General features: G+C 41.8%; 1 protein-coding gene across 13 annotated transcripts in view; it reads right to left on the bottom strand.

The window, feature by feature from the left end:
* The window catches only part of DMD (dystrophin), an 896,220-nt gene that overhangs the window by 62,674 nt on the left and 811,129 nt on the right, over window positions 1–22,417 (bottom strand). For 12 of the 13 annotated variants that reach the window (XM_017733467.1, XM_017733459.1, XM_017733457.1 and 9 more), the window contains 2 exons: window positions 16,985–17,046; window positions 5,574–5,648 (listed from right to left, as the gene is read on the bottom strand). In XM_017733467.1, coding sequence (XP_017588956.1) covers window positions 5,574–5,648; window positions 16,985–17,046 — 137 coding nt within the window. Of the gene's footprint in view, window positions 1–5,573; window positions 5,649–16,984; window positions 17,048–22,417 lie in introns of all 13 variants that reach the window. The other variant, XM_017733466.1, reaches the window with a different exon arrangement.

The following is a 22,417-nucleotide window of genomic DNA, read 5'->3' as shown; positions in this document are numbered from 1 at the left end:
TAATTATATATGCAGCTACTGCTAAACATGGGTCATTCCACGTTGTGAAAGCTCTTCCCGTTAATAAGCAGCATATTCCGAAAAGCCTTTCAGCCAACTCTTCATCAACCTCCTGTCCTATCCCCAAGTCTGTAACACATGATCATCTCCTGACAACCAAAAACCGCTTGCTAACGTGTTCTGCTTTAGGGAACCTCTTTTTGTGGGTAAAAGTAAGGCTCTGGCCTTCATCACATTAAGATCCTCCTTCATCTTTCCCACCAAGACTTAAGAAATGTGTGTGTGGGGTCCTCTCCCAGAACATGGAACTGTGTATTTCTTTCCCAAAAGCAGATACAGAGGCCCCCACGAATGACCAACTTTCACAAGACAAGCTCCACAGTCAGATAGGTATTGAAGAGCTGAGTATTTGGCACCATGCAGTGATTTGAAAAGCTTTAATTAAAATAAACCACACCATTTTATGCTTTGCACTTCTTTTGGATTCTCTGCCACTCTTTTACACTTTTCTATTTAAAATTCCAAAACTGACTCCAAAATCTGTGTGAGCAGTGGCTTCTAGATTATTTTGAAGCCTAAGTCATTTATATAAATATTTCTTTGGCCTCTAAGGCAATAGAGAAAAGGTTAGGATGTTTTTAACTAGACACTGCCAGATTGCAGGAAAAGTATAAAAGACAACATGGAATAAGTAACCAGTTGAAGGACAAAAGTGACAATTAACAGGCAGGAGAAAGTACACTCTAGAGGTCACAAACTGAACTTAGGAAAAACTCAACATATGGCTGGTAATAAAAAGTATAAACGGTCCTCCCAGAATGCAAGATCATCTCCTCTGTAACCTGCTGCTGTTGGCTGACACATTAAAATGTATTTAATCTAGTCTGCGTAAAATTAAAGGAAAAAAGACCCCTAAGAGAAGTTCTTGAATATTTTCTTTTGCCACATTTCCAAGAAAAGTTTGTGAATACATCTCATTTTATTGACATCACAATGTTCTGATGTGGTTTGCACTTGAAGATCAGATCTTTAAAAGTAGCAAAACAAGAAAGTCATCATGCTTTGATGTGATTATCAAAGGAAACTGTACATTTAAAAAAACGTGGTGCAGTAGTTACACGTGGCATGCTCACAATAATTTTGAAGGCTGAAATGCTAGAGCCACACACTAGATAACACAATACATAAGCACTTATTTGTTAAGGATTGCTATTTTCCATGTCCTTCTTTAGGTTTAATATCCTAGTGTCTTAATATTCATTGGGCTGATTCATGAACCGAAAAGAACTGAAGTTTAAGTACAGCTCCCTTTTAAGGTGTTTCTATTCTTGCCACTGAGAAATAGGCTGTACCTTTACTTCTGCAGGCCTTCTATTACACACACATTTTTAGAGTACCCTCAGTAGAGAAAATTGCTGTTTTCTATGAAGTTTGCAGAAAAGAAGATATATAAAGATATATGTATAGACATATACATCTATCTATCTATCTATCTATATCTATATATCTAAAAACTCCTGCAATTTAAAAAAAAAATGAAAAGGAAGAGCTGAATGCAGCACCTACTGCAAGTGGGATTTTGGCTTTGCGTAGGAGCCCTGAAACCCAGCACTGTGCTCTAATTCTACTATTGCCAAAATGCGGAAAAAGAATTTTGTAACGAGTTGAGGTTTTTAAAAAAATCTAATTAAACTGAGTTCACGAGCGACACTGAAATGATAGAATACACAAATACAACGATGGTGTCTCCAGGCAAAAATATTTGTAAGAACAAAGCCTGCTAACCAAATTCCTTAAATACTTCTCCTTAGATACAAGTACGAAGAATGTGCTAGAGTAATCAGTGTAAGCGCCACTGCATGTCTCTGAGAGCATCAATTCTCTGGAAATTTACCTAAATGTAACCTCAAGAGATGAAATTACTTCAGCTTGCTCAGCTGGACAGGGGAGGGAAAATACACTGAAAAGCTCATGGGTCGAGATAAGGACAGGGAGATATCACTCATGAGTTACTGTCACAGGCAAAACAGACCCGACTTGGGAGAATCAACTGAATTTATTACCAGTCAAATCAGAGAAGGATAACTAGTAATAAATCTTAAAACATCCCCCAGCCCCTCCCTTCTTCTCAGGGTCATCTTCACTCCCAAATTCTCTACCTCCTCCCCTGCAGCAGCAGGGGAATGGGGGCTGTAGTCAGTTCATCACATGTTGTTTCTGCTGCTGCTTCCTCCGCAGTGGGAGGATTCCTCACATCTTCCCCTGCTCCACTGTGCAGTCTCCCACGGGAGACAGTCCTCTACAAACTGCTCCAATGCAAGTTCTTCCCACTGGCTACAGTTCTTCACAAACTGCTCCAGAGTGGGTCCCTCCCACAGGATGCTGTCCTTCAGGAACAGACAGTGCTGCCAGCAAACCTGCTCCAGCGTGGGCACCTCTCCAAGAGTTCACAATTCCTGCCATGAGCCTGCTCTGGTGTGGGCTTCACATGGGTCACATCCTCCTTCAGGCACCCACCTGCTCTGGCATGGGGTCCTCCACAGGCTGCAGGTGGATATTTGCTCCACTGTGGAGCTCTGTGGGCAGCAGGGGCACAGCTTCCTCACCATGGTCTTCTCCATATGCTGCAGAGGAATCTCAGCTCTGGCTCCCGGAGCATCTCCTCCCCCTCCTTCTGCACTGACCCTGGTATCAGCAGTGGTGTTTCTCTCACATATTTTCCCCTCCTCTTTCCCAGCTGCTGTTGTGCAGCAGATTTTCTCCCGCACCCTTCTCAACTGCATTATCCCACAGGCAGTACCACTGGCACTGATGGGCTTGGCCTTGGCCAGCAGCAGGTCTGTCTTGGAGCTGGCTGGCATTGGCTCTGTCAGACATGGGGTAAATGTCTAGCAGCTTCTTAGAGAAACCACCCCTGGCGACACCCGCTACCAAAACCTGGCCATGTAAACCCAACACAAAAGTCCAAGATGAGTCCAGAATTATTTAATGGTAGGAATCAGTTACTGAAAAACACCTGAAGGACCACCGAGTCATCAGTCACAGCCAGCAAAGGTTTGTGAGGGGAAAGTCCTGCTTAATATATTTAATTTCCTTTTATAACATAGTAACCCAGCTAGTTGACCAAGGGAAGCCAGTTCATGTGATTGTTTTGGATTTCAGTAAAGCTATCAATACTGTCTCTCACAGGATCTTTCTGGACAAAATGTCCAGCCCACAGCTGGATAAACACATCATGTGATGGGTGAGCAGCAGACTCACAGATGGAGCACAAAGGGTTACAGTGAATGGGGTGACATCAGACTGGTGACCTGTCACTAGAGGGGCTCCACAGGGCTCCATCCTCAGCTGTGTGCTTCTCAACATCTTCTTAAAGGACTTAACACAGGACTGCAAGTGATCCTGAGCAAATTTGCAGGTGATAAGAGACTTGGAGCTATTGACTCCCTTGAAGGCAGGGAGACGTCAACAAATTAGAGGCCTGGGCAGTCACCAACCATGTGAAATTCAACAAGGGAAAGTGCTGGATTCTGCACCTGGGATTGTGCAGCCCTGGATGTATGGACAGACTGGGGAATGAGAGGCTGGAAAGCAGTGCCAGGGAAAGGGACTTGTGGGTCCTGGTTGATGGAAAGTTGAACCTGAGCCAGCAGTGCCTTGGCAGCCAGGATGGACATCCCCATCCTGGGGCATCAGGCACAGCATCGCCAGCTGGGCAAGGGAGGGATTGTCCCGCTCTGCTCTGCACTGGGGTGGCCTCACCTCGAGTGCTGGGGCAGTTTTGGGCACCACAATATAAAAAAGACATTAAGTTGTTAAAGAACATCCAAAGGAGGGCAGTAAGGATGGTGAAGGGCCTTGAGGAGAAGCTGTGTGAGGAGAGACTGAGGGCACTTGGTCTGTTCACCCTGGAGGAGACTGAGGGGTGACCTCACTGCAGTTACAACTTCCTCGTGAAGGGAAGAGGAGGGGCAGGCACTGGTCTCTTCTCTCTGTGACCAGTGACAAGACCCAAGGGAATGGCCTGAAGCTGTGTCAGGGGAGGTTTAGGTTGAATATTAGAAGAAGGTTCTTCACCCTGAGAACAGCTGGGCACTGGAACAGGCTCCCCAAGGCAGCGGTCACAGCACCAAGCCTGACAGAGTTCAAGAAGTGTCTGGACAACCCTCTCAGGCACATGATGTGATTCTTGAGGTGTCCTGCCCAGGACCAGGAGTTGGACTTGAATGATACTTTTGAGTTCCTTCCAACTCAAAATATTCTATGATTCTAATACAGATAAAATGAGATGCAAGGTTTTGCACTTTTAGTCATAAAAACCTGTTACAAGTTACACTTATGCACTGCCAGCTAGTTAATTCCAAAAAGTCTGCTTCCTTCAGTGCTGCATTGATTATGAATACTTTTCACCGCAAATCACTCCAGTTTCTTTATATCACATTTCCACAGTGAGTGTGGCAAAAGTGCTGTACCATGGAGAGATGTTTATATTTCTAATCATCATAATTCCTTCTCTGTCACTGCATTCATGTTGAAATCTTTCATTATGTTACACGACTTTTCACTTATTGTTTATTTTTCCCTTTTTTTTCCTATTTTTAATACATTCAGAAATTAAGTCTGCACACTTTACCGGAATTCACCCATGCTTATAAGCCTAAAAGTAAACACACTCAAAAATACCGAGGTTTGACACAGCTCCAGAAAGCATGTGAGCACAAATCCAACTTGAGATAAATCAACAGTTGAGACATTTGCAACTGTGTCAGAAATTTAACCCTGTAATTAAATGCCAAATAGTGAATGTTAAAATATTTTAATAATCCTCCCAACTGGACTGCCTAATAAACTACTTGCTTTTGTAACTAGCTGGCCTATCAAGAAAACTCTGAGCGAATTATTTAGCTATCAAGCTACAATAAGCTGAAAAGGAAATGTAATTCCAGTGAAAAGTAGAATAACATACAGCAGTTGGGAGAATTAAAATGTTCGAACATGCACACCATTAATGTACAGCTGATGAGAGACTTCTCAACACAACTGAAAACTGGGGAAAAACTGAAGCTAAATGTTTATTGTGATGATCTCATTTAAAAGGCAATAACCCCTCAGGGTTCAAGATTCAACAAACCATTAGCAACTCCAGCTCTAAAGTGATTATTTCACCCAAGCTCTCACTGCTCCTACCACACCACAGCTGTGTTCCTTTTGGCTGTAAAGCTGCGGCTGACACAGGACATGGCACAGTGCCATGGCACAGGATAGGGCACAGTGAAAATACCTGGCTAAAGAGTGTAAAGATAAGAAACATGTACGGTATATGTACAGTTTTATTATTGAACTGCTGCTCTGCTTTACAAGGGACAGATCTGCAGACCACCCAGCACTGTGGTTTTGTAATGATCACGCAAACATGTGGCAGCAGAAGGCTCTTCAGGTGAGAGGTTTTCATGTACCAGGCTGAGCTGGGGGTATGTGTGGGAGTGTTTTTCTGCTTCTGAAAGCTGTGAATAAACTTCTGTGTTGGTCACGGAGCCTTCCCGGCAGCGGGCGAGGCACAGGCAGGTACTTACGGCAGAGAGCTTTCTGCAGCCTGCGGAGTTTCATGGCAGTCCTGTACGCCGAGAATCTGACGTTGTTCAAATCAGCTGCAGGGAGGCAATATTAGAACAAAAGATCAGCTTTACACATTAGAAATAACCAGACTCACAAAGACATTGTTATGTTGAACTACAAGATTATACCTGTTGGTTAAAAGAGCAGAGGGGGAAAAAAATTTGTTGGAAATTTCACTGAGCTAAAACTGTCAAATCTTGACAATCAACCATCCAAAAAAACCCCACTAAGTCCTAAAGTGTTACTTCCTTTTGTTCAAAGGCACTGAACTAAAGAGCACTTGAAAGGACAACACCAGTGACTGCAGCAGTGTGTCTGAAAATACTGCAGAGCTTTTCACACTGAAGGTACTGTGAGAGAGGTAAGACCCTGAAACTCTTCCTTGCTTGCCTTATGCACCAGCCAGGCTGTATGCAGGCAGCCCTGAGGTAAGAGCTCTGCCCAGGAAAAAACAGGTGACTCTCAGCTACTGCTAAAACAAAAAACTTATTTAAAAAATCCAGTTAAACTTCTGTGCTTTCCATCTAAGCAGGCCCCAGCCATGCCCAGAGATGCAGAGCCTTTCTGGAGAGAAGCCAGCTCACCCAGCCAGGTGAGTTCCCAGGTCCCCACCTGCACAATGGCAGGGAGCCAGTGGCTCTGGCAATGTGATGGGGTATGGCACCCTGTTGGAAACACATTGTCTGGCTCAACTTTTGCTAGAGCTGTCCTCCTATGTTTAACAAAATAAGGACATCAGTACAAGTCCCCACTGAATAGTTTAACCGTGGCTTGCAAAAATGCCTGGGACACTGTGGGGACAAAGACACACCAGACCGGAGCACAGAAGCTGGCTCCCAAGGGGCACTGCCAGCAGCTGCACTGGGAACTGAGGAGTGTGGCAGGGGACACACCCATATGCTACAGGGCAGCCACCCCACCAATGAAAAAACAGATGCATGCTCTTGGCCCTGTCACCTACACAGCTAATTCCTGGGCACAGACACTCCTGTGCAGCCTAAGGATCATTCCCAAGAGATTGCTTGGCATATTGCAACTTAAAGGTTCTCCAGAACAGAAATACACTGCTTGTGCCAGCCAGTTTCAGCACCTGACAACACTGCGGAATGCATTTAATTTACTGATGAAACCCATGGAGCCTAAGGAATTACTGATGGGAAAGTGTTTAGAAAATGTAAACTACGATCTAAATATAAAAACATTAGGGGAAAAACTGTAGTGGCTCAAAATAAAGGTCTCTTTAGCTCAATAAGCTTCCTCCAAGCCTGACAGACTGTTAGAGAAAGAATATGATGAAAAACAGGGAAAGACAAAACATTTCCTTGCTGGCATATGAGCTAAGGTGCTGTAAAGCTCTTTGAAATGTGGTAACTTGGGTGTAACTATCCCAACATCATTTATAATGCTGTACAGGTATAGGTAGCAGAGGGAATATAGTCTCAATTACATTAATTTTAATTAAGCTGTTCTGAATGAATAATATGAGGTATGATAATTCAGTAGTTTTGTATACCTTAACCAAAGCTGTGGAATGTTTCTGAAACATGTCTTAGAGCAAGAAAGAAAGTTTCAGATTTGTATATAATTTCTTTTTCTTTGCATAAGATGCAACTGCCCATTTTCAACGGGCACTTCTGTGTATTGCTCCTGCCAGCTCTGTCTCTCACAATCATCCCGACAGGTCCTTTATTATGTGGTGTAGAATACAGTGAGAAGTTTAAATAAAGCGACTTAATTTGTCTTAAATGGAAATTAATAAAGCCGTCTCTCACAAACACACCATGAACTCAATTACATTTTGTACCCTTGTTGCAAATCTGTATTTGAATTCTGTAATAGAATATTATGGCTAGCATTTGACAAAATGAAGAAGCCTTTCTTGAATTCTTCCTGAGTGTTCTGAAAAAAGCTTATCTATTTATTATTTACATTTTCAGAAATGTGAGTAAATATATATGCATATTTCAGGCCTCAATCAAGGCAGAAAATACAATCTGTGAAGACATTTAATCCTGGAAGTGCTACAGTTTACACCTATTTTCCAGTACATGTAATACATACTGAATTTATCATCAACCTTAACGACATTGCTGCCAAGAAGCATCTGCTCTAAATGATGAAGCAGCAATGTCAGGTGCTCATTTTGGAGCCCTCATCTCAGGTTTTGGGAAGGTAGTAGCACTGCTGCTCATTTGGCTCTGCAAGCCAAGGCTAAGCCATTGCACATCTCCACTGCCACCTTCACTGCTGCCACCAGGAGTAGCCCGCACCCAGTAATTGTCCCTGTGCCAACTGCTCACTTCTGTCTTCCTTATGCCACCACCTTCATGCTCCTGATGGGAAGCTGTCCTACCAGATGGTGACTGTCACTTAAAGTCACTGGATCTTAAAGATTTCACTTTTCTCCTCCCTATGCCTATGAAATTGCCAGTGGTGTCTTTCCTCCCCTGGGGCTACTGCTGGAACAAACGTATTGATCTGTGTAGCAACGAAAAGGGGCCCAGCTGCCTCCTAACTGGGTTCAAAACATTTCCCTTGCTGGATGAGACCCCGTTTAAATGAACCACAGAACACAAGACTGCCAGGGAATGAGTCTCAGCCCCTGGGCTTGGGAGCACTGGACATAAAGACACCTCTCACAGTGAGTGGAGGGACCTTGAGTGAGGAGCACAGAAGCACTGCCTGGTCACAAGCCAGCTGCTCCTGCTGGGAACAGGCAGAGGAGGGAGGAAGGAGGCTCAAGCAGCAGCAACTTTCCAAAAGCCTATGGAAACACCAGTAGTTCCTACCTCTCTGTGTTGTGAAATTGTTTTTGGTTTTTTCCTTCCTGTGTCCTAAGGGATAAAAAGTTGTTGCTTTCTCCACCCCCACACAGCCCACTAAAAGAGTCAGGACCTATTAAGCCTTGATTCCAAAGCTTTTATCATTTTGGAGCAGGTTGAGGAGCTCAGTGCACACCAGTTTTCATTCAGCCCTTTCCTCCCACTCCTAGAAAGGATGCACCACCTCATCCTTCAAACGGGGTGGTCAGGGGCCCTTGCTGTATTGTGAAACTTTTGCAAGTTGTTAACAATACTCCCTCTTCTTGCTCAGAAGGCAACTTTCAAGCTTTGAACAAAAAAACATAAATGCCCGAGAGCACAGTCTGTTTATGGTCTGAAACAACGATGCAGTGGAAGAGGTCACCTGGCCCCTGGAAAGGAACAGACAGAAGAAAGGATCACGAGGGAGTACTTGGTGACATATTTACGTCCCAGAGCAAAGAGAAATCGTGATTTTTTCCATCACTCAGCCATGAATGACCTCTCTGTTCAAGTGAATGTATATCCTTCTCTATATAATAACATGATAACTGTGAACAAGAACTAGTGCTTTTATTACAAATGCAGCTTCAATGAAGGGTACTTCAGACTGCTGATAGGAGTAACTCAAATCAGAAATACTGTGGCAAGATTAATAAGATAATTAAATTCTAACATTTTCTGCATAATTCTGCATGTTGAGAGAAATCTCAAAACATAAGGGCTATGTTCTATTTCTACAGTATTCTAGAAACACCTGCAATTACACACAGCAGATCCTTTTGCTAGTGGATAATCAGGCAAAAAACCCACTCATTTGAGAAGTCGTCAGTGATTCAAACCACCTGCTGGAATGTCCCACTGACTACTGACACAGTAACAATAAATAAAATCTTGTCATTTGGGTTTTTTTTTTAAATCCTCCCTTGCTAAATTTCAGATTTTACATTGGGACATGCGTAGGATTTTAAGAGGAAAAACATACTCTCATATTCTTGAGTACTTACTGCATAAAATAGCTTGTAAAATAAGTACAAGCAATAAAAAAATTAAAATCAGTTTTTTTAAAATAACCTGTTAAGAAGAGGTTTAGATTTCAGCATAAGGGTGTACTTGTTTTTATTCTTAAGGAGTCACATCTATAACCCAGACAACAGGTTTTAAGTAAGGTGTTACAATTGAACTGCTTTTCATGGTGGGTCTTAAACATACTGACACACACCCCCCTTTTTTTGGAGGTTCCATTTGATATCGTCCTATCCTGTATGACAGGCTCATCTCACTGAGTGTTTAAAAGCACTGGGATGGGCCAGGCTACCTCCCACCAAAGGTTGTTCATATCATTTATCTCTATCCAAATGTAATCTGAAGGCATCTCATAAAGTCCTTTCTACCCAGAAACTACCTTTTTTCCTTACTTTAAAAAGGGGGTGTCTTGTTTACATTATTGTGAATACTATTATAATTGCTTTTTTAATTAGTGAGGGCAAAACACACACATTTCACTTGGTCCTATGGACAGCAATTATTTCAATGTCTGGACATCATCTAACTGAAATGAGCAGCTTGCATGCTTCAGGTGATATGAGTAAAATTTAGCAAATTAACAACTTCATTCTTTTAAAGAAATTAGATGTCATCAGGTCAAATGCTCACCTTCATTTGATAAGATTTACAGAGTTCTGAGAGGTTTTTGACCCTCAGGTGCAAGGACAGAAAATGTGAACCTAGAGTGATATACCTCAAAACCTGAAAGCCTGACTCAGCCACATGTGTGACATTGCTCATAGAGTGCTCATAAATACACTGCCTGGGGATAACCTGTTTTGGGAATTACAATGCCTACCTAACAGCTGTTAAAAACTGTTTACTGGACAGTCCTGACTAGACCATAATTCCTCTATAGCCACTAAGCTTTCCATGTTTCATCAGACATTAGCGGCACTCTTGCCTTTTCAAGAAGCTTCAGCTCATGTTGTTTCAATACAGCTGAGATTCCCTGTCCGACTGGTAGGAATGCTGGGCTCCTCTTGCTGCCCAAAACCTGTAAATAAATCTTCTAATGTGCCCTACAGTGACATATATTGCCTCTTCCGGAATTGTAATTTTAAAATGCAAATGAGACAAATGCACAAAGGAAAGAAATTAACCAAGTAACACTGTTTAATATGAGCTGAGTCTCAGCCATTGACTTTTATTATAACAATAATTAATGCTATCATCTACACTGCTTTGGTAATAAATAACAGTAAACTGTTATTATATGTACAGCTTAACCACTCTCCATGAAACGACCCAGCATGTTGTATTAGGCCTGTCCAACTGAGTGAAAAAGCCAACAGTGTCTCTGCAAATTACCAAGTGGGAGGTACCCAGGGCACCACAATGCTACTGATTGCATCTAGACCCAGTGGCTGAACACCAGAGCATGTGCCAGCATCCCTGTAATCAGACCAACTGACATGACCTTTGGAAGTTTCAGCATGCAATGTCTTTTCTTCAGCCTGCAAACCTAAAGATTCAGGAAATTATATGATGTACACCTGGTACATCCCATTACAGAACTGGGATACGAGTGGAGTTTGCAGTCAGAAAGCTCAGAAACCTTTTACGTACTCTGGGTGAGAAGCAGTCCAGTTATTTCCTAAAAGAAATAACAAACAACCTAAGAAAATAATAATAAAAGGTGTCCATTTGCAAACCAAGAGTGCAATTACCTTAAGCAAAATGTTCCCATACTGGTCATCTATTCTGTAACAGAACAGCCCTTCATTCTCTCTAGAACAGCCTCCTTCATGCTAATATACCTGTGCTTTCATTTACAAGGGATGCCAGGTTAACTGCTCCCTGTAAGTTCTACCTCTCTGCCACAGCTACGTTTACTGTCTGTCAGGTGTGTGCTGCACAGGATGCAATCACACAGTTAGAAAGATGACCTCCTCTAGACTGACTACTGTCCAAGGCTGACTGAACCCAAGCAATCCTATTTTCTGAAACAGGCTTGAAAAGGACATTAGTGAATAAGCAACCTTTAAAGAGAGGCTATATGGATCATCTCACTGGATTGCAGTAGAAATCAAACTACTGATGCATGCCATAGGCGTGGGTCTTACTGGTATGAACATGGAAAACAATTAGCTGAATATGAATAAAACTTCATAATAAATAGACGGTTTAGTAGTTGCTAATACAAACTGTAATGGCAGCCAGGGGCAGTTTAGTCTCTTCAAGCAGCATTTCAGAGGGACAAATCAACATACACAAACCAAAGAGGATGAAGTTAGTCAGCCTTGGTCACTGGGAGTTAGAAGTACACATTGCTGCACAAGAGAAACCAGCCACAAGACCAACACAGCAGCTGCTGCTGAAAGCTCAGAGAAGGCTCAGAGGTGCCTTCCAGCATTCTCCCACCTTGTGTTAAGCAACTCTGACATTTCTTTCATGTAATCCATAGAGAACTGCCCCCCATCCCTCTAAATTAAATGGAGAGCTGTCACCAGTGCACTGCAGTCTGCAAGGATGAGGATGGTTTTCACCCTCTTGTCTTGCCTTGGAGAATTAGGAGAATTAGGATTGATAAACAACATGTCTGACTGCACCCTGCTACTGCAATTACTGTACATGGTGACACTAATGCACCTTGAGGACACTTGTACTGACATGACATGACATGGGAAGGCAGGAGGAGGGGGACACTAACAGTATGGCACAACAAGCCAAGTCTTCCTGGGCCATCATAGCAAAGGTTGGAGTCATTTTCAGCTTAAAGGCAAAATACTAGTATTCAGAGCTAAGCTGCCTGACATTAAATACTCACTCTCAGAAGATAATCTGAAAAAATTGAGCAAACTCAGACCACTTTATGATTCCTGCTCTTCCTGTCTCTCCCATCATGCAAAGGTCCTTGGTCTCCAAGACAGTGAAACAACACAAATTCTCTTTTCAGTGATGCCCTGGAGTCATCACGAAGGATGAAAAAAATTTGTAAGGGGGATGTAAAAGAGCAGTGTAAAAACAGCAGATCTGCTGCAGAGGAACTGCTTTTGGAAAGAAAAGCAGCTGGAGCAGTTTTGGTACTTTGAAGTCTTTCAGAAGGAAGTTAGAAGAAAATAGGAGTGGTTCATAATGGTGTAAATACAAACCAGGGGATGTCTGTCAGCCTCTGATCCTGTGAAGCTCACATATCATAGTTTTTACTACCGTTCCTATTTCAGCATTTATTTATTCTCTATGTTCTTAACTTACATGATTCCTTTTTTTATTTAATCTGTACCAACATCTACTACCTGTTGCCACTTCAACTAAACGTTAAATAACAATTATGTCATTCAATATAGACAGATTATGTAACTTTAAGTAGCCATAACTTTAAAAGAAGAGTAAAAATTGCTCAACTTGAGTAAATTTTTGATTAAAACCGACAAAATGCTACATTGTTTAAATAATAAAGAGGAGTCAGGAACAAGCATCTTAGTATCTTTAAAAGAAAATCTCTGTTAGAAAGAACCACCAGTTGGAAATTTTTTGATACACATATATAATTTCAAATCCAATATTTAACAAGTCTCTTAATAACCAGCTATGTTTCAGCAAATGAGCTCCAAGAGAATTTGAGGATACTTCCTTCATAGGCAGATTATTGTATAATTTCTTCCAGTAGCTTCTTCCTGCTGTCTCTGATGCAGTCCCAATTGAAGAGGTTACAGGACTTCCTTGACCAACAACCTGATCAGGCAAAAGCGTGCACAGCATATTGCTATCTTCTTTTATTAGGACCAAATAATGCTCCCAAGTAATTTAGCTTCATTTTTATTAATACCCAGATCTCTAAAGACAGAAAAATGAACCAATATATCTCACACTTGAAATTAATCTATTTTAGCAAAACGTAATGCAACAATCTGTAGGTGTGTGAATTGGATATGTGAAGATTAATATTACTCTTCTTTCTTAGAAAAGTGTCTCTTGCATCTCAGAGGCAGGTAAGAAATGTTACCTTGTGCCAGGATTCACCTACCTCATCCACTTAAATTAAGCTTTTGGAATTTGTAAGAATTTAAATTAGACATAAGCAACCTGCAGCAGATTATGATTGTCAGAGACTGAAATATTATAATTTATGACTTAAACATTTTCTTAAAGGACTTTTAAAACTGTATTACAAAAGCTGCAGAGAAGACTACCACACCCCGAACGGACTGAGGCCTGACACTGCTCGCTGATGAATATAAGATAAAGTAACAAATTCATATTACAAAAGCTGCAGAGAAGACTACCACACCCCGAACGGACTGAGGCCTGACACTGCTCGCTGATGAATGTAAGATAAAGTAACAAACTCAGGACATTCACAAAGCACAAGCTTGACACCTCCAAGGTGGAGACCACAGCCCCAGGGCTATCAGCTGCCAGGCTTGCACAGACCCTTGAACCACAGGGTGGACGGAGGAGAGGCTTTGGGTGTCTGGGAAAAGCCTGTGGTGAGAGGTGCAGTGACTGCCCATCCTCCCCTGTGCAGAGGAGCCCAGCTGAGGGGTCCTCACCGGGGAGGGGAAGCTTATCCACAGCAGAAGGGGGTGACATGGCCCATCACAGGGGCCCCCCTCAAAGGGGTCCCCAGACCCTGCACCAGAGCACCAGAGATGGTGCAACAGACCCTCAGTGTTGCAAGGGACAGTGTCAAGCCGGCCCCTGCAAGGGAGACACGTGGGCGTTCCCACCTGGCCCACAGCGTGTATTAATCCACGGGATTCTGCTCTCTTTGGCGTGTGGCAGCGTGGCCACGGCAGCGATGGGGGACCCTCACCACCAGCAGACCAGATGGAGGGGAGCAACGAGATGTCATTGGGACCCTTGGATGGGTGCTATGCTTCTGTCCCCGCTCCCTGGCCCCCAACTCCCCCCCCCCACTTCTTTTTTCCATTTCTTTCTTTCTTTTCTCTTCCCTTCTCTTTGCTTCGTTTACTATTAAATAGAATACATAAATTTTTTGGCAACAACATCTAACCTCGTTTGGTTTTAATCTCGTTTGTGGGAACATTTTGAACCTCCTAAGTTCTTTCTGGTTTATGCTCAGAGACTTAGCTTGCTTTGCTTTTCTGAGTTTAAACCAGATCATAACAATGATACACCAGCATACATAGAGAGCTACATCGCATAGCACAATTATTCCATGCTGGCTAAGTGTAGGAGTTGGAAAATGGAAATTAAAACTCTTGACAGCATTGATGTATTTGGTCTCACTTTTTTACATTTACCCGGTTGCCAAATTCATGCTTTCTACCAGATTTTTAAAAAGGCATACATACTAACCTCTTTACTAGCTTCTTTATATGAATTAGAAACGAAATTTGGATCCTAATGTGGGGTAAAATAATAGGATCTAATGAGTATGCAATACAAAATCTACTTTAATAACATCTTCTTGGATAATATATTACTGAACAGTCTGAAAAGACTTCAAACATCCCATTATTACCATTTTGACCTGAGGCAAAGCAAAGCACTGAAAATACATCAAGGGTTCTGTTCAAGACTAAACGGGTTATACTTGTATTATGCAGTTTGTGTGAGAGTTCGGCAACGGTGATTACACCCAGTTCAAAAATAAAATAATTCTGTAGGTTATTCAGTAGCACTTTCATCAAAGCTTCACCCATGTGGCAGTAGACAAAGAGTCACCTTGTCTAGTCTCTTTTGTACACATATATCAACACCTCAGTTTACTCATAAAAATACGTATTATGCATACTTTGCAAAAATCAGTGTCGCTTTCACATTAATGAGTGTTTGGTCTCAACTCTAAAAGAAATAAAACCATCCAGATAGAGGACTGCTTTTTTGGACATTTCTTGCTCCTGAAAAGGAAAATAGCAGGAGAAAAAGAAAGTTCACAAGTAAGTAAGAAACAAAATCTGCCTGAACATGTTCCTTCTTTATGCAGTAAAAAATAAGGCTATCTTAAACTCCTGACATTTGGGTGATACTCACAGTGATAAACCTCAGTTAAACTAAATGCAAACTGACTTCGGCAGTCACACATCTTCTGACTGCTGACCTGAATCTATCAGGACACTTTTCTCCCTTATTACCTTTTCACTTCTTGGTATTTAAGAGTACTCTGGCTGAAAGAGGGAACTAGCAGAAGAAAAGCAGTTGCAACAGGACTTTAGGTCTGACCAACAACAGTATCAGCAATACCACGCAATCTGTGGATCAAAGGCGGCTGCGAAGTCAGAGTGCAGTTCAATTAACAGGCAACTGTTTGAAGACCTGTTTGAAGGGATGTCTGCATGTGCAATTACCGTTTGTTCTGAAACTTTTAAACCACTCACGTTTAGAGTAGAAATATGAAGGAGACAGGGCAATACGTTATAATTAAATGACAAGTCAATACCTGTCTGCTTTTGCATTTGGTCAGCCTGAACCTATACATTTTATATCCCTTTTTGGCATACAGAGCTGCACTCTGGTTAATTTTTAAACCAACTGCTGCCGCACTGCTAATACTATAAAGAAAAAACCTTCACACTGTGTCATTTCATTTCATAATATTACTTTTCTAAAATATTTTTAGCATGCCTTGAATTGCAGAGCACCATAGAGATACCTAAATTCACTTGAAATAGATTACACTGGCATAATTAGACTGTTTTCAGCAGCTAAACTAGAGTCCAGCAGGTGATAATTTAAGCTATTTTTCACCATGGCAAATAAGCCTGCACAGAATGCTAGATTTGACAGTTCTAGCGCTCAAGCTGGTTTATGTACATGTGCTGCACAGACGTAACCTCCTTTATGAATGCAGCATATTTACTGATATTTCTTTCAGCAAAATAGCTTAATTTTTATTATACCCTCTATTATTTATTAACACAACCATTAAAATCAAAGAGTTAGCTATTAAATGGCCTGCCAAGCAGCCTGCACTAGAGCATAGATTAACCTATTTTATCTTATAGATGTGCTTCTGTTAATAAATTCCAAAGCTGCTAAAAAAATGAAAAAAAATAACCCTCCACCAGAGAGGCACATCTGAAGTCATAATAACCATGCAATTTGGGTATTCGAAATGACATCATGACAGCTGCTATGCCTTCTAAGTATTGAAAGTGCTTTAAAAATAAAGCAGTGGTAACACAGTTTGGCAAATTGCTTCAATTGGCTTCCCACCATCCAAAAGTCAACATTAACAGCAGCTTGGTTTGATTTTTTCACGTGCCTTTTGTAAAGTAGATTAGACAGTGGAAAGATTCAGGATTATTTTTTTCTAACTTCTGTTCCAGTCTTTCAGTAAAGACTTTGCAACAATACACGCAAATTACTTTATAAACCCAGCGTACATTCCAAACATACTAAATGAAATACAATTTTTTTCTACTGCATGTTTGAAATGTGTTCCTTATGTATTTGCCTTGCAGAAAATTTTAACGTTGGTAAAAGCTCTGCCTCTCTCTTTCACCTAATTTTGGTTTGCTTCCTCTGGAAATCGTTGCCTTAGTAAATCATTCCATTAAAAAAAAAAAAAAAAGAAAAAAGGCACCAAACATCTGGTAGAGATGTCTTACCTAACGACTGGTAAAGCTCAGTCATCTTGGGATGATCCCAGCAGGTTGTTTGCGTCTCATGGCTACAACACAAAACATGAAAGTTAGTAAAGTAGAATTTCTCTCTCCATCTCACAGCAATGATGCAGGCTGCACATCAGAGCACATAGCCAGATCTGTACCCACAGCCTGGGCTGCTCCGGGGGGGCTCAGCAGTGACAGGTGTGTCTTCTTCCAACAAGAGGCACTAACCTGGAGCACTTTATTCAGGCAAGGGCTCATGAAATAAAATTAAAAGCAGTGCTAATATTAAAAAGACAGCAAGTATTCAGATATGTCAATCTTTTCAGAAATTTGCAAGCAATCAATTCTTAAGAACTCATTGCTTTGTATAGGTCATTCTCCAGTTGCTCCAAACTAGAGGACAGACATTTGAAAGGGCTTAGTTCTTAAAGAGTTTCTGGAAACTGACCAGACACTGAGATCCATATTTAACTTGCTTTCCCCTACATGCTCTCTCAACCCTCTCCCATGTGGTAGGTAAGAAATACCCAACGCAGCAGGTCTAATCCTTCCTTCCAGTCCAGACACCTGTGCTAAAATCCCTGTGCAACAGCCTCCTGATCCACCACCAGCTTCTACCACTTCTCAGGCTAGTGTTCCACCCTGCAGTGACAGTCTCCTCTAGCAAAGACTCTTGGCTGCTCCTCTTGTTCCCTGGGACTCCCAGGCCCTTTCCCTCGCTCTGGAGGTCCCTGTGCACTGTCAGGTGGCAGAGCTGTTGGGAAGCCAGGGAAAAGCTAAAACGGGGTTATGAAATGCTGCAGTACGACCAGAATGTAAATTGGAGAGGCTCTGCATTGAGGCCAGCAGCCTCCAGCTTTGCAACGTGTTGCCGAAGGACAGGCAGCATGAGAAAGTCAACAGGATGAAGTGTTAGCAGGTGTAGTAGGAACTCATGTCTCCTAAGGTTATACTTTCTATGAGTTTGTTTTTTAATGACAGCATAGCTAATGTGATTATGTTTCCATTAACATAGAAGACTTCAAAGAAAAGTCTCCTTATCTGTCCTGTAGCCAATAAAGTCCCATTCAAACAGAATTCAGCTGCATTAAGAGACAACTGTAAGTCTCCAAAAAAAAAAATACACGGAACACGCATGTAGCATACCACTGCTAGCAAATACATTTGCCATTTCTGTACCTAAAGGCAGACGTGCAGGTTTCAACATGCACACATAATTCTGGAGAATACATGCAGAAGAGCAGGACGTGACCCACAGCACTGTGGAGCTCCTGGAGCACACAGCTTCCAGCTCCAGGAGACCAAACCACCACCCAGCAGCACCTGTGTACCCCACTGTGCGCTGGAACACTGACACGACAAGGTTGTTTTAGAGAACAAACGGCCCTTGAGTTCTCATTTTGAGGCACTGATGTTCCCAAGTGCACATTTACCCTTTATAGGCTAAGAAGAGGTAAAACTTCCAATGAATCACTTCAACACCATCTCTACTGAAGGAAAAAGAAAATTGTGCCAGGTTTTCTTAGTATGATTTAATTTTGGCCACAAAAGACAGGCTATTTGTTTGATTCCTGTGAATACTTTACTGCCCCAGTAACCTCTGTATGTTCAGCAGCTTACCATATATAATATTTCCAGATTTTGGTCTGTAACTGCAAGAAAGAATGAAAGAGATCACAAGCACTAAGCATAAAGAAAAAACGCTGCCATGGTGCTGCCCTAGTTGAGCACAGGCTTTTAAACAAATCCCGTCTCATCAACCTCAGCATTCCCACCCCTTTCCAATTCCTGCAGTGGCTGAAGGCGGTGAAAGGGGAAGAAGGACACCACAAGAGCAAAAGCAGTCTTGTTCTTTGCTCTGTTAAAAAACAAGTCCTGCAAAGGGAAGTGGCTGCAATTGTATTCAGAAATCTCCCGGTCTGGGGATTTTCTTGGTTGGTTAATTGGATTTTTATTCCCAGAAATTGGGTAGCTTCAAGTGAAAACCTGTGGATCTGAGCCACCTGTATCTGAGCTCCTTCATTTCCCATCCTGCTTGGTATGGGCAGGTTCTGCAGGGAGAATGTAACACCAGAACCTTTTATCATACCCAGGTATAAAGCATATTTTTGAAGAAAAACAGGAACAGTTTCATTCCTAAAAACTCAGCTGCCAGAAGCCTCTACTGACACAACAGCAGTCCAAAGGGAAAGAAGATGGAAGTGTATTCATGGCAGAAAACCTTGTAGACAGAAAGGTCATGATTCAGGTGAATGAGCTGCAGACCCAAACAAACATTCACACCTGCAGACCTGGGGCTGCAGTTTGTTTGCACCTGACATCAGTCCCAGATCAATAGTTCCCCAGACATGAGGTCAGCCACCCTGGCTTGCTTCTCCACATGCAGATAGCCCCAGAAGTGGGGGATATTTGAACAGGAACTATACCATGGTTTGTATGCTGAATCACATAGCAAAAAATAAGAAAAATAATTTAAGTGAACATTTACAAGAAGCCTCCAAAAATAACCTGCCTTTCTGTATGAAATTAATTTGGTAGCCCCAAATTGTTCTATGGACAAACGAAACCACTTCAGACTCCATAGCTGTCAACCTGGCAGCCTTCAAAGAAACTGATTCCCCATGAAAACATTTAAAAGCCATCAAATATCTGGTAAAGGTGAATACAGATAGGATTATGGATATAACCCATGCTTGTGTGAGACAGAAGAACAAAAGGATCATCTTAGTGTGAAAAAACTAGTATCAAAAATCAAAGTTACACCAATGAGTAATTTATTGAATTTCTTATTTTTATTTTTTATGGTAAGGCTTAACCACGTATCAGTGAGTTTAGTGTATATGGTTTAAGCTTATGGCATTTACTATACCTGAAAATACACAAATGCTTTTGTAAGACCTTGTAAATAAAATTTCCTTTGCCGAAGGAACACTGGACTCCAACTGGTTTCAGATATTTCTAATACCAGTAACCCCAAACCTCTACTCAGCATGGTTTTCTTTCATGGTATAAGATTAATTATCATGGGAAATGCATTTTTTGTAAAGAATGGTTTAATTTGCTCCATGTGCAAGTGACAAAGACTGAATTTTCAGGGCAGGTAAATTTCCCTTTTTGCTTTAATATTAAACTTTGTTGCAACTTAGAGGAAATATTCCTTTCCTAAGACTATAAACGTCAGGCAAGTAGAGCCCCTAACTCTTGCCCAACCAGCTCCCTAGCAGTAAGCATCCATGGGGCAGAGTGCCCTGCACCTGGCTGGATCCCACCTCGGAGGGACTACCCAGCTCCCATTTGGTACCAGCCCCAGAGGTGGGCTGGCTGGCCCTCAGCACCCCTCTGTGGTCCTGCAGGAAAAAGCAAGGGCTTGGAAGGGAACTGTAGAGGTTGAGTGGCCGTACGGAGCCAGGGCAGACTTTGCTGGTACTTTACATGCAGAACACAAGAAGGCTGCAGATATTTCGCTCGAGCTAAAATGCGTTCGCCTCTCAACATCTTCAGCTCGGAAAATTATCAACTATTCCACACACCAGGGCAGCTCCAGGAAAGGTTAGATTCCATCAAGGCTATTCTTCGTAAGCCTCTTTGCCATTTTCAAAGGCCATTTAATTGTGAGGTCTGGGGTTGGACTGGTGGGGGAGGATTTGTGTGTATGCCCTTATTGTGAGCACAGTCTGAAGTGAAATGCCAGCTCAGCAGTTTCAGGCAGCCTCAACCACACTTGGGAATGCTGTAGCATCCTTAATAGATCTGCAGCAAAGTGTTTGCCAGAGTTTCAAACTCTGGTGAACAAGGCCCTTTACAGCCTGCAAGTCAGAAAGACATGAAAAGTATAGTCTGAGTCCTCTTGACGAGCAGCAGCTGAAGCAGAGCGAGAGTATGCGCAGAAGTAAGTACTCAAAATGCTTTTCCAACAAACCACCAACACAAAAAGACATCAGCACACACAGCCAGCAGTTTTGCAATATTGGACATGCTCAGAGGACACATTTTTCAATTTGCCTCTACATTTAGGTCAACTAAATTGATCACTAGCTTTTAAATCACAGGCATTCTGAAACAAATAAAAATATATGTGCACTCATTTGGCTTATTTTCCTCTTTCTCACCTGACCTGAGCTGCAGAAGTGGAAAGGAAATTAAAACCAAGCCTGAAAAGAAGACAAGCAGCAATGGCTAGTGGTGACACCTTGGCGTAGGTGTGACTGGCACACTAAACATACTGATAATTCAGTGGGATGAAAGCATAGTCTTCACTTGATACATCCTTTGGGAACCACAGGACCACTTCATTAAAGGATGATTATATTATATTAGCAAGGATAATTTTTATGTAAGGAATTCTGTCACACTATGCCTGTGTGAACTCCTCTGTTCCTGCCAACAGCAGAGAGATTTGTCTCTCATCACTGTCAGCAGAGCCAACAACACACAGCACTGGAAACATGAAATCAAGAGATGATATCCTAACAGATTCACTGGCTGAATTACAGTTTCCTTGTTATAACTTGATCAGTTTGGACAAAATACAGTCATTTTTTATTCATTCTTTTTATATTACCTCTGAGCAACACCAGCAGCAGGAGGACTTGAAAGCAATGCTCCCCCACACCCAAATTCTTGCACAAATCCCCCCCCAACATTCCTGCACCAGCCACACCGTAACATTCACAACTGTTTTTGATCACACTCCTTCTCCCTCACACCTTTAAAAAAAAAAAAAAAAAAAATTAGGTCCCGTGTTTTCACTGCTCAGCTCCAGAGCAGAATTTTAGGTTGCAACTGCAAAGTCCTTTTTAAACTCTTACAGCCCTCTTCATTGGTGATACCAGAGCCAGTTCTGCTGCGCTTCTCCCCACACCCTTCATTAGAAAATGCGACATGAACAACATGTGCAAATGCATAGATGTGCACAGAATATGAAATTCTATCGTGTAGCAATAAATAGTCACATATACTCACAAAAAACTGCCAAAATTATAGTGGTATTTTACAAAACTCTGAACTCATCCCTTTTCAAATGACATGATTTACAATACTTCTCACCTTCTCGCTTTATGATGAATCAAATGTTACTCCAACCACCTTATGACTGTTGTCAAAAAGCCAAAATAAACATGATAGTTATTTGGATTTTACTAAACTAACCTAAATCCAACTGAAAGAGCTTTTACGAATAGACACTGCCTCTCATTTAAAAGAAAAATGTTTTCAACAGAAGATGACAGTGATTGCAAAGAAAGACTTAATATTTCTCTTTTTACAGTGCTTCATTAATGCCTTAGCTGAAACAAGACAGTGCTATGGAAAGTATTAGCAATGTAAAAAGGGGGCACTCCTTTGTGCTTTACAAAGGACTACTGTTTTCATCTGTAAATCTAGAGACTACTGATCTGCGCAGAGATTACTTCTGTTTAAGCCAAGGATCAG

The sequence above is a fragment of the Corvus brachyrhynchos genome, unplaced genomic scaffold (assembly GCF_000691975.1).
Source record: "Corvus brachyrhynchos isolate BGI_N302 unplaced genomic scaffold, ASM69197v1 scaffold34, whole genome shotgun sequence".
Lineage (NCBI taxonomy): Eukaryota > Metazoa > Chordata > Aves > Passeriformes > Corvidae > Corvus > Corvus brachyrhynchos.
Note: the sequence above shows the minus strand (reverse complement) of the source record. Positions and strands in the feature narration are given on the sequence as shown.